The sequence below is a fragment of the Panicum virgatum genome, chromosome 6N (genome assembly GCF_016808335.1).
Source record: "Panicum virgatum strain AP13 chromosome 6N, P.virgatum_v5, whole genome shotgun sequence".
NCBI lineage: Eukaryota > Viridiplantae > Streptophyta > Magnoliopsida > Poales > Poaceae > Panicum > Panicum virgatum.
Window position 1 is genome coordinate 12,371,236 of NC_053150.1, and position 11,817 is coordinate 12,383,052.

Genomic DNA, 11,817 nt, shown 5'->3' on the forward strand with positions numbered 1-11,817 from the left:
CAGTTGCTTGACGAGGTTCATGTGCATCATGTCTATCATCTTCTACAATCTCGAGTTCATCACCTTCTTCATGAGATTCATGCATCGTCTCGGTATCTTCCGATATTATATCTCCCTACCTTTCATAATCCCCACCCGCTTCAGTACTAAAACTAATCTTCTCGAATGCTTGAATAAATAACACAAGCAGTAAGCCTCTGCTACTACTTATATTGACATAATTCCTCCAGTTTTGCGTCCCTTCAAGCGGCAATAGCTCCCAAAACACTGGTTCCCTTCGACTGACCACTGCCATGACAGAGATCTCATGTTCATCTCGATTAAGGCCGAAAGCCTTAAATAGCCAATTAGATATTGAAATCCAAGTCCTATCTCTAGCTCGGGGTATTTTTTGTGATCGAGCTAAACTCTGACAAATCTACCCCTTCATGACCATATCTAACTTCTCCTAACCCATAGAACACTTGAAAATACAAATCATCTGACATGTCTGCCAACATTTACGACAATAATTACTCGTCCTTAGAATTTCTATTACTAACATATATTCGTAGGTTTTCGATGTAATATAATATCAATTAATAATATTTCTATGAGACTAATATGTCTATTTGAACTCATTAATATTTATATGTCAAATAATATTCACATGTAAACTAATATTTTCAATTTTATGTTCTACGATTTTATAATAAAATAAATTATATTTAAATCACTAATATTTATTAAAACTATTTATACACCTAAAACTATATCCAAATCACTAATATTCCTAATGCTAATCTACCAACTATTATTATTAAAACTAAATTTTAAAATTTACCTGCGACCCAAATATGGCAAGTGCTGCCTCGGTGCAGTGGCCGAGGGAGCGCCGCCGAGCCGCGCCGGCCAAACCCCGACGCACGGGGGCTGGGCGCACGCCGCCGCGCTGCGGCCCTAACGAGGCGCGACACGGGCGGCGGAGCAAGCAGGCAGCAGCGCGGGGAAGCTAGCGCGCGAGGAGCCGTCCAGACCATTAATAGGCGGTGGTTACCGCCGGCTCATTCGGCGATAGGTACCTACCGCCGGCTCATCCGGCGGTAAGTGGCAGCTACCGCCGGTTGAAACGACAGTAGATTCCCAACCCACCACGGCCCATCGAACCGGCCTCCTACCGGCGATTCAACCGGCGTTTTGTACCTACCGCCGGATGGACCGGCGGTATCTCGCTTCCGCCGGATGAACCGCCGGCTGGGTGACATTTTTGCAAAAAAAAAAAATCGACATATATTTCTAATAAATCGAAAAATAATAATATAAAAATAAAAAAATTCCTATGCAAAAGCACCGAGCCTAGAGCCAGGCCCATGATCAGCTAATGACGCCATTAGTCTAGATCCTCATGAATCAATTGTTGTAACGCACAAGCTAACATAGAATGAACCAGAGGAAGGGACAACAGGAACCAGGACGGGCATTAATTTACAAAATGAGGCTAATTGCCATCCACCTCCCCTTACATAGTGCAGGTTTCTGAACCGTGCAGGTCGTAATCCCAAACCCCACAAAATAGCAACTGCAGTTTTTTTCGCCAGTCAAAAGGTTGAAGACGCCCCAGCACTCTACACATGCGAGCCTGTTCCATCCTGCTCACACTGGTTTTGTGGAGTGCAAGTGTGCAACCGTCGCCAGAGCTGAGAATGAGAAAGGAACAAGGAAACCAGTCAATATCATGGGTCCGTCACAGGCATGTACATTCAGATTAGAAAATTCATTGTCCCCAAACTTGTATGATGCTCGCTAATCATTACAAAAAAAAGTTAAAACTCACTTGCAATGAGTTCAGAAAACAAGGTTCAACTATGCTGCCTTATCATATTATGAATAGGCAGACATCACATCAAGTTATTAAAATGTCCAACAGCTAAGACAACATAATTTCTGATAAGATTATAACCCCCCCCCCCCCCTCCAAAAAAACCCCCCCCCACAGTTCAAAAAATCATCGGAGTATCTAGTATTAGACCTTGAAGCCATCTGTCATTAAGGTATTCTCGTTGCAGTGTAACTACGTTGGAGGATCTAAATCAGTTTTCTAAACTAAAACCCCTACAAAGATCCTTTTATGTTTCACAAATGGAATTGACAAGATAAGGGTTAACTTTGTTAATGAGCTGAAAGTATGAAAACAATTTGGAAATGGGAGAGTTGGCCAAAATCTTTGTATGAAACACTCCTTCAACCACCACAAACAACGAAGGTGATATTTTACCTGTGCTCCAATCACCATATTAGAAGCTACTAGTTTCATCACTCCTCATCTTCGTGGTAGGAACTTGCTCGTTTTATGTAGACCTGAGCCATTTGCGTAAAAGAAATTGCTTTGTCAGAGTAGAATACATATATTTCTCCTAATTAATCATTAAGGACTAAGGAGTCATGATACTGGAATTACATTATAGATAGCAGTCATGAGAACATCTAACAATAGCAAAAAAAATCCAGTTTCAATTAGACAAATTTTGTACAAATGTGAATTATTTCCTGCAAAAAATGCCAAGTTTGAAACACGTTAGTTTTCTCTTTATTTCAAAATAATATTGATTCCCAAAATTTTAGCTATAATTTAGGAGAAACTAGAAAGTAGACATGTCAGGTGGTTCTGTCCACAAATTCAGATAAAAGCAAACTGCAAAAGAAATTAATGTAACACAATTCCAACTATTGTCACATCACTAATTGTACTTCGATACTTGGGTTGGACAATTATTGGGTAGAAGTTCCCTGGAACGTCCATGGAAAGGATTACCAAATCAGCCACCACGGAAGTTCCATGGATGACCCAGAGGCATTCCTGTTATGCAAAATGGATCACACTCACCTTGAACTTGGTGCGCTCGATCAACTGGAAGACCAAGCAATCTCCATCGACCAGCTTGTGGTCAATGGCGAATCCTCTCCATCCAGCACTCAGTCCCATCTTCCTATTGAGGTAGAGCGTGTCGAACTCGTCATCCTCCTCGTCCTTCAGCGTGATTGTCTCATCACGTTTTGGCAAGTACTTTCGGCAGAACGGGGTTGGGAGGCCCTGCAATTTCACCAACCCATCAAACAAGAAGCAACATTCGGGAAACGGATGGTGATCAAATTGGAACCAGCACGTGATTGATATGCATCAGATCGGAGCTTCCAGTACTTTACCAGCCAGAAGCCTCCCGTGACATGGGACTGGGTCATGGGTTTCAGGAAGATGGGGAAGCGGGAGCCCAGCTCGTCGACCAGCTCCTCAGCCTTCGTGATGGCGTGGCTCCGCTCCTCGTCGGTCGCATACACCCGGTCCACCAGGTCCTTCCTCCATGATCTGAACGTCCTTGAGCTCAAGAACAACCAAAGACAAATCAAGATTTCTACTGCTAGCACGAATCATCAGTTCATCACAGATGGATTGCCAGATTGGGGAGAAGGAATCTGTGTGTGTACCTTCTGACCTTCCTCCCGAAATCCAGAACCTCCTGCAGGCACAAAAAAAAACACACACACACATCGAAGGTGCGTTCTTGGATCAGGTTGGTGTGACTGCTGTGAATATTTGATTTGTACGCCACCGCGAAGGAAGCGGAAAAGATGAAATCTTTGGTCATGCGTATGATTCTTTGGAACTCACCTCGCGGTACTTGGGCTTCTCCGGGAGGTTGGCGACACGGCCAGACCGCCGGAGCGGCTCCACGGCAGCATCCCGCGGCGGCCGAGCCTTCCGCTTCTTGGCCTGCAGAAATGCCGATTCGGATAAGGCAAACCCAGATTAAAGAAATAGGATGTGTCTAACGTCCCTGTACACAGCACCCCTCAAATCCCACCAAAACTGCTAACATGTCAGTAGCTTCCAATTGAATGAGCCCAACAATTGTGGGCTTTTGTGCAGTTTACATAGCAAATATAGCCCATGCACTTTTGAATCAAATTTCACGTTTTTTTCAGATTTTGTTTGGCCTGTTAGTGACCCCTGTGTAGTTGTTAGAGGCAACGGGGGCAATGTGCCCACTAACAAATATAAACAAAAATGTGCACTTTGTTTGGTTGCTATGAACATAAAAGGTGGATATACAAAGGAGGCAGGAGTGTATCAAAGCCATCACCATGTACAAAAGCATATAAAAGCCAAAAAAACATGTAAGTACAATAAAATAAAATATTTGTACCTACAGCTCCAGAGTTGACCAATATACAAATACAAGATTAGAGATACAAAGGGATCAGCAGATAGAATGTAGGAAATAACTCACCAGGGAAAAGCTACAACACTAAATAAGCTATCGGCATGCCTCAGCCTACAAAGCAGTAATTTTTCTTTTTAATGACATGACTCCATCTTTTTTTCCCCGGTAGATCACAACAGCCATCCTAAATTAAGAGCCATGCCAGGGATGATTAAGAATGATGAATCACCAATGAAACTGCTGACTCATTGAATCAAGAAACTACTGTGATCATGGTAAACAATTATGCGATCAAATGGATATTGATGATACTTTTAGTGTACCTAGGGATCTGATGATACACACTACATAATATAAGATATTGAGCACGTGCCTGGAATAGGCAGCTCAAATACTACTGCTGCTAAAATAAGCAGTAGCAAATAAAACAATGTTGTCCAAAACTTGCATATTCTTGCAACATGAAGAACTGAGTAAAAAGCTGCTGAGGTATGAAATAAAAAGACACCCCTAAGCAACTAAACCACAGCACAAAAATTAAAGTTTTCGCTTCTTTGAAAAAATGTGATGAGATTACCTCTGATTACTAAGAAAGCTTGTCAGACTACAAAAACGTAGTAAACGTACTCAGAGTGAACAATTATTCATAGTATTGTTTGTCCTTTTATCTGTAATTGATTAATATCATGATCTAAAACTTTATCACATACCACACAAATCTGCTAGTGTTTTCTTGACATTCCCCCAATTTTGTAATACTTAAAGCACAAAAAGTTCACTATATATTAATATATATTTCAGCATATGTGCTCATAGTTTAGCATCACATATAAAGAGTGTATTACTACTTGCAGGACTACATATGCATGAACCACAAACTCCTCAACCCTTTTGCTTTCAGAAGGTCTAGTTTGACTCAGCAAAGGCCTTGTATTTTGCCCGTTTAATTTCTTTCACGCCATGTTGTCAATAAGAACTACCTTGGTCACTGAGAGACATTTTCAAATGTGGATCCAATGGTACTAGTACTACTTGAATCCTCAATGCAATCTAAGGTAATCCTATACAAAATGAATGGAGGGAAATCATATATAGATTATAGACAGGAACAACATACCATTATATAGGCACATTAAAGTGTTCGCCAATTTGAATTGCATTCCTTAATCCCTTTCTTCACTTGGATTCATAGCAGAACCAAGTAGTGAACTACCACATCATCCTTTTTTATATATGAATTATTGTAGTAAAAGATCATCAAAAGATTTATTTTTTTAACAAAAGGAGACCCAAAGAACAAAATAGCAGACCTGATGCCAACTCACTTCCTATCAGCAACATGAGATGCAGAACAAAGGTGAGGTGCAGAACGGAGCTTCCAAAAATGACCTAAACAAACCTTCACTTGCTTAACATGTGAGCACGGATGAAAAATTCACCAACATCAAAATCCCGTATCGATCTAGATTGGCACAAGCCACCTGAGCAACATCTCAGGAGACCAAACCTCATCCCCCAGAGGTCAGGCGCCCAAAATCGATGCAGATAAAATCCCCATGAACAGCTGCCGCCCCTCACGCAGACAGAAGCGAAGCACGAATCCATCAAAATCGACTCTTTAAAACACAAATCCATCCATCCTATTCGTCGCAGACAATGGAACAAAAATCGAATCAAATTGTTCGTGGTGGACGAGGACACGGATTCGCCATCGCCGATGTCGCTGATTCGCCGCCCCCCCCCCCCCCCCCCCTGCTTCAACTCCCCTTCGCTGGGGCGATGAGAGCGAAGCTGATTGGCCTGAATGCCGAAACGGGCCTTGCAATCGCTTCAGAGATTACAGATAACTCGTACTGGGATGGGGCAACAACGGGCCCGAAATTAAAGAAAGAAACGGGCGACGACGACCCACCGGCGAGGGCTTGGCGGCGGCCTCTCTCAAGGCGGCGGAGAGGTGGTGCAGCTGGAGCTCCTCGAGCTTGCGCTTGTTCGCCTCCACCTGCCTCCGCCGCTGCTCCTCGTACGACACCGTCTCCGCCATCTCCTTCCGCTGTGCCTTCCCCATCCCGAGTTCTTTTGGGAGCCGAACGGAATGGAAGGCGGCGCGGCGGAGAGGGAAAGGGAAGGTAGGGGCCGCCGAGAGGAAAGGAACGGGAGGGTTCGTGCACCCGGTCCATGAACGGGAGGTATCGGCAGCAGGGTCATCTGGTGACTTGGTGTATGGGCCAGGTGCACGTAGGTGGCAGACGCAGGGCCCTGAGATTCAAAATTTGAACGCTGCGGTGGTTTTCGAGGAAGTGGGGAGCACGCGGCGGAATTAAGTCAGGGGCCCATGGCCCACATGTCAATGTTTACTCGCAGTTTTAGACCCTGTTTGTTTCCTGCGTTTTTTCTAAAGTCCCTATCACATAAAAAAATCTTACCATTTAGAAGTATGAAATAAAATTTGTTTATAAAACTTTTTTGACATATGGGTGCTAATTCGCGAGACGGATGTAATGAGCCTAATAAATCTATTATTTGCTACAGTGATACTACGGTAACCATCCGTTAATTATGAATTAATATACCTCATTAGATTCCTGCAGTTAGTTTTGTAATTAGACTTTATTTAATACTTCTAAATATTAAGATTCTTTTTTATGTGACATAGTCTAAAATTTAGCCCCTGAAACCAAACAACCCCTTATCACAGCAACTTGACGAGACTCTCTAAATAACCCTTTTACTGTTATAAAACAATATGAACTCTAACAAATTCTTAAGTAGATCCTTTATTTTGAGGAGATCTCCTTCTCCACCCTCTACTTCTATTGAATTTGTAGGGAGCCCTCTATTATAAATTAGAATTAAAAATTATTGGTAGAGTTAAAAGCAAATTTGGAAGCCCCTAAAAATTAGAGGCAACCCTCATTTAGTACTCCCTCCATTCAAATATGATAAATATATTTTCACATGGCACAAGACCAAGAATAACAAGTTTGCTTAGGCCTTTTCGCAATGGTGAAGCGTTGCCTGCAAAAAAGTGGGCCCAAAGAACAGGACACAACAGCGATGCCCGTGAAGCTGCAGTGTCAAAAATCTTTGGCACCGATGCCATCGACCATCGCCCGGATCCGCATCGAATAAAATACATCCCCCTCCCTTCTTTTCCGTCTGGTTCCTTCGCTGGAGGAAAAATTGCTACACTGAAATTATATTATTCTATAAGTTGGGCACCGGTGAATCAACGTTCACCACTTCACTATTTCACAGGAATGACTCCTACCTAGCACTACTAGGGGTGTGTTTAGTTCCCACAAAATTTCCAAACTTTTCATCACATCCATCACATCTCCTATCACATCGAAACATTAAATATAGCAAATAATTCATGCATGGAGTACTAAATATAGTTAAATAGAAAAACTAATTGCATAATTTTGATGTACGTTGCGAGACGAATCTTTTGAGCCTAGTTAGGTCATGGTAGGACAATATTTATCACAAACAAACGAAAAGTGCTACAGTGTGCTGCAGTGACTGATGTGACTTTTTCTCCCCCTTTTCACCTCATCTAAACACAGCCTAGGTGCAGTGTTGGGAGTGATGCCCACCCACAGCACACTGCGGAAGGCTTTATCACTTTAACTTTTCTCTTCTTGTTTCTGCAGTCGTTTGTGGGTCACGAAAGATGTGAGCAGCCGATTTTTAACATGGGCTGTGTTTAGTTCCCCCAACTTCCTCCAAAATTTCCAAAATTCCCATCACATCGAATCATTAAATGTACCAAAAGATGCATACATAGAGTATGAAATGTAGATAAATAAAATAACTAATTTTACAGTTTAGATGTATATTTCGAGACGAATCTTTTGAGCCTAGTTACTCTATGGTAGGATAATATTTACCACAAACAAACAAAAAAGTACTACAGTTCACTACAGTGCTAATTTTGCAGGATTTCGCAGGATCTAAACACAGCCATGGGGCAAAGCCGTTGCCCTGTAATCCATCCCGAGGTGCGCATGGCCACCGGAATTAAAAACTATTGGTGAGTTAGCAAGGCTAATAGCCACGCCCGCAGCCAGCGGGGAGAAATGCAACAATGATGGTGGGATCCACTATTTCAACCAATGAAATTGCATGTAGTACCTCCCAGCCGGCTTGAGCGGGCGGATAGCCAAACGCCCACCTTCTTCTCTCTCTTGGTCCATGTAGACTCTCAGCCAGCTCTTAGCCACCCGTTATACTTGCTCTTAAAAGCACTTAGAGCAACTCCAACAATGATCACTAAAGTAAACCTGCAATGTCTGTCCTCTTGTTTGCATGCTCTCCTCTCTTTTCTTTCTTTTTTGAAGGGGAATTTTATTTTTGAAGGGGACTCCTCTCTTGTCTCTTCCACGTGGAAACAAAATCCCACAATACAATCTACATCGGCTATTACTGGGAACGCTCCAATAGATACATATAGGATGATCTATATACTACTCCCTCCGTTTCAAAATAAGTGTAGTTTTAGAAGTTGGGTACGAAAATTAAAGAGAAATAAAAAAGCAGAGAGTGCACATGAAACAAGCAGGGGTAGAAGAGGAGAGAGATAGAGATAGAGTACTATATTGGAAAGGGAGAACTACATTTATTTTGGGACAAATTTTGAATCCTAAAACTACACTTATTTTGGGACGGAGGGAGTATATCGTAGTACTTGAGTTATATGCCAAATAGTTGTACGTGGAATATTTCTCTTGGGATTTCCAAAAAACGTTTCAAAAACAATAGCTTTTGTTCATTCTCTGTAGACTTTTGCAAAATGTTTCCATGCAAAATATCCTACTTGGTTTGACAGCTTGAGAAAAAAAATCGGTAATGTTAGGGATCAGACGTCCGATCCTCAGACGCTCTCCCCCACCATTTTCCTCCCACCATCTGCAACCACTCGCTCTCCCCCGCCGTGGTGGTCTCGCTCCCCCTCTCCCTCTTCCTCCCCCCTCCCCCCGCCTCCACCATGAATGGCGCCTCCCGCCGCTCCCCATAGCCATCGCCGCCCTCTGCTCCTTGTTTGCACTCCTTAGCCTAACGAATTACTCCGCAAGCTTACAAAAACCAATTGTAGCTTTCACCAGGTGAGTAGGTCTGGGATATCGAATCCAAGGAACGATAAGCTTCGACTAGTGGTCTGGAGCAATTCAACCGGACCCGCTGGGGAGCAGAGGTATGAGGGTAGAGGACCTGTCTCTAGATAGAATCCTAATTACTAAGATAACTTGAAGAACTACTAACTTGATCTGTTTCGGCGGCCTAAGCGAAAGGCTTAGAAAGGGATGAGAAGGGCCCCAACATACTTTCGGCAATCCTACTGCTATGAAAACACCCGAACGTGGTGGACTACTAGGGACGGACAAGGCTCAGAAAGGGCTCAGAAAGTAACCGGATCCTACTGCGAAGGGCTCAGAAAGGAGCGATAAGCTTCGACTAGTGGTCTGGAGCGATTCAACCAAACCTGCTGGGGAGCAGAGGTATGAGGGTAGAGGACCTGTCTCTAGATAGAATCCTAATTACAAAGATAACTTGAAGAACTACTAACTTGATCTGTTTCGGCGGCCTAAGCAAAGGGCTCAGAAAGGGATGAGAAGGGCCCCAACATACTTTCGGCAATCCTACTGCTATGAAAACACCCGAACGTGGTGGACTACTAGGGACGGACAAGGCTGTCACCACTTGCCGCCTACCACTGCGGTGCCGTGGGGTGGAACACAACCCAAGGTAACTACCAAGCCTAAGCACCACGCCTAAACTGTTGAGTCACTGACTTCCGCCTCGCGCTAAGGCAAGAAGAAACCCCAAATGAACAGAACTTGCTGCCCATGCAGACAAGGGATCCTACATATCAAAGAGAGTAACTAAGCAAGTAACTTAAGTAAAAAGTAAACTAGCGAGGAACTAGAGACAAGCGAGGAAAACTTACTTGATTATAAGATTCCCTCGAGGTGGGTACAAGTGGGGTAAGGTCGAGAGAACTTGACTCCGCCCCTTTAGCTCGGCTTTCGCCCAACCTCTCACCTCACACTCTCCCTATTCTACTAAGGATGAACTGAAATTGTGAGGCACTCAAGCTCCCAAGGTGTGTGTGTTACAAAGTGAGGTGAGGGGGGTCCTATATATAGTGTGTCAAGGTTGGTTCTTGGCGGTTATGGCAGTTAGCGCCAGTTGTACATGGCAGAGGAGGCGGTCCTTGATCTTCACGCGAAGGCTGGATGCCAGGGGCTGCCAAGTGGGGCCGGGCGGCCAGGCCTAGGCCGGCCAGGCCTAGGCCGGCCGGCATGCCCTTGCCACCACGTGGCACCACCTTTCTGTGGGACGGCTCTGATCTCCTCCAGACGTCGGTTCTTCAGGCGGTTTCCTCAACCGTCATTGTTTTGGGCCGGGCGGCCTGCCTCCGGCGGCCTCTCGGTCCTCTGTTGCACCGACACGCTCCTCTCTGGCCATGGATCACTGCTAAATTGGGTTTTTGCTGAGTACTTGACCATGGCCCAGGTTGGCTTCTCTTTTGGATATGGGTCCAAGCCTTCCGGGTCCAAATTGTGCATTTCTTGACATAGCCTACTGGAATGGCTTGGATTCTCCCTCTTAGTGACTTTGGTAAAGTCTCATGCCAAAGTTCCACCAAAAGTACGCTGGTCGGCCGGATGCGGGCCTTCCGGTCCAAACGGTGTCCGTTTTGGGTAAATTTTGGATATGTCATCCCTGAGATCAAATAAACACCAAAACTTATGGAACTCATTAGTAATAATGGTTATGGCATGGTTATGGCCTACATTTCATGAAATCAGGCGGAGCGTTGGCGGCGGAAACCATCGTCATCGACCGCCAACACTCCTCCTGCGCTCAGGCGCCGCCGCCATCTGCTCCTCCTGTGACAATGTGCCGCCGTCGTCCCCTCCCGTTCCCATGGGTCCGGCCGCTGTCGCGGCCCCTCTCGCGCTAGGTCGCGGCCGTCGACGTCCTCAAGGTGCAGGCGCGGGCGGCGCTCGCGTGGCTGGCGCTGGCGTTGTGGAGCTCCTCTTCTGATGCTCGATCGGGCGTCGGGCGTCCTCCTCCACTGCTCCTTCGCCGAGGCTGAAGAGGTGGTGTGCACGGGGAACGCTGGAGGCGGAGCAGCTGCTGCGGCAGCGGCTCGCCGGTGTGTGAGTGGGAGCAGTGCGGCGTGGGTGTAGCTCGAAGTAGGAAGAGACAGCATGCGAGCGGGGGCCAAATGTTGCGGCACCGTGCGAGACTGGCTACCTGGCGGCAAGTGCGGCTGCGGCGGCGGTAGGCGAGATGTGGCGGCGGCGAGCTCCATGATTTCAGGGTGTTGCAGCCATAATTTGGAATTTTTGATCTATTTTTGAGATGTTGCAACATGTTTTTTTGGATGTTTCAAATGTGATTTTGTGACATTGCAATTGTGACTTATGTGATGTTGCAATTGTCATTTATGGGAGGTTGCAACTACGAATTCATGACGTTGCAACTACCGATTCATGATGTTTGCAATGTGATTTGTGCGATGTCGCATCTGCAGATTCGTCATGTTGTAAATATTGCATGCAACATTAAATATTGCAGCGGGAGTTTTACTAGGCCGTCCCATGTTAGA

The 11,817-nt window shown here is 44.9% G+C and overlaps 1 protein-coding gene across 4 annotated transcripts; it reads right to left on the bottom strand.

Annotated features, from left to right (window-relative positions):
- Window positions 1–1,306: 1,306 nt before the first annotated feature.
- On the bottom strand, window positions 1,307–6,324 carry LOC120679103 (B3 domain-containing protein Os06g0194400-like). Of its 4 annotated transcripts, XR_005676970.1 has the most exons (8): window positions 6,112–6,299; window positions 3,647–3,748; window positions 3,463–3,494; window positions 3,184–3,358; window positions 2,864–3,070; window positions 2,438–2,526; window positions 2,255–2,337; window positions 1,307–1,676 (listed from the first exon to the last, which is right to left on the bottom strand). XR_005676970.1 is itself a non-coding variant. In XM_039960613.1 (7 exons), exons 1-6 carry the CDS (start codon window positions 6,262–6,264, stop codon window positions 2,293–2,295), a joined length of 708 nt encoding a protein of 235 aa, XP_039816547.1. In that variant the 5' UTR covers window positions 6,265–6,324; the 3' UTR covers window positions 1,307–1,676; window positions 2,255–2,292. The 4 variants fall into 4 exon arrangements, 3 of the variants coding, with proteins under 3 accessions (XP_039816547.1, XP_039816548.1, XP_039816546.1); XM_039960613.1 differs by lacking the exon at window positions 2,438–2,526 and having other exon boundaries at window positions 3,184–3,352; window positions 6,112–6,324; XM_039960614.1 differs by lacking the exon at window positions 2,438–2,526 and having other exon boundaries at window positions 3,184–3,343; window positions 6,112–6,294.
- Between the last annotated feature and the right edge of the window lie 5,493 nt (window positions 6,325–11,817).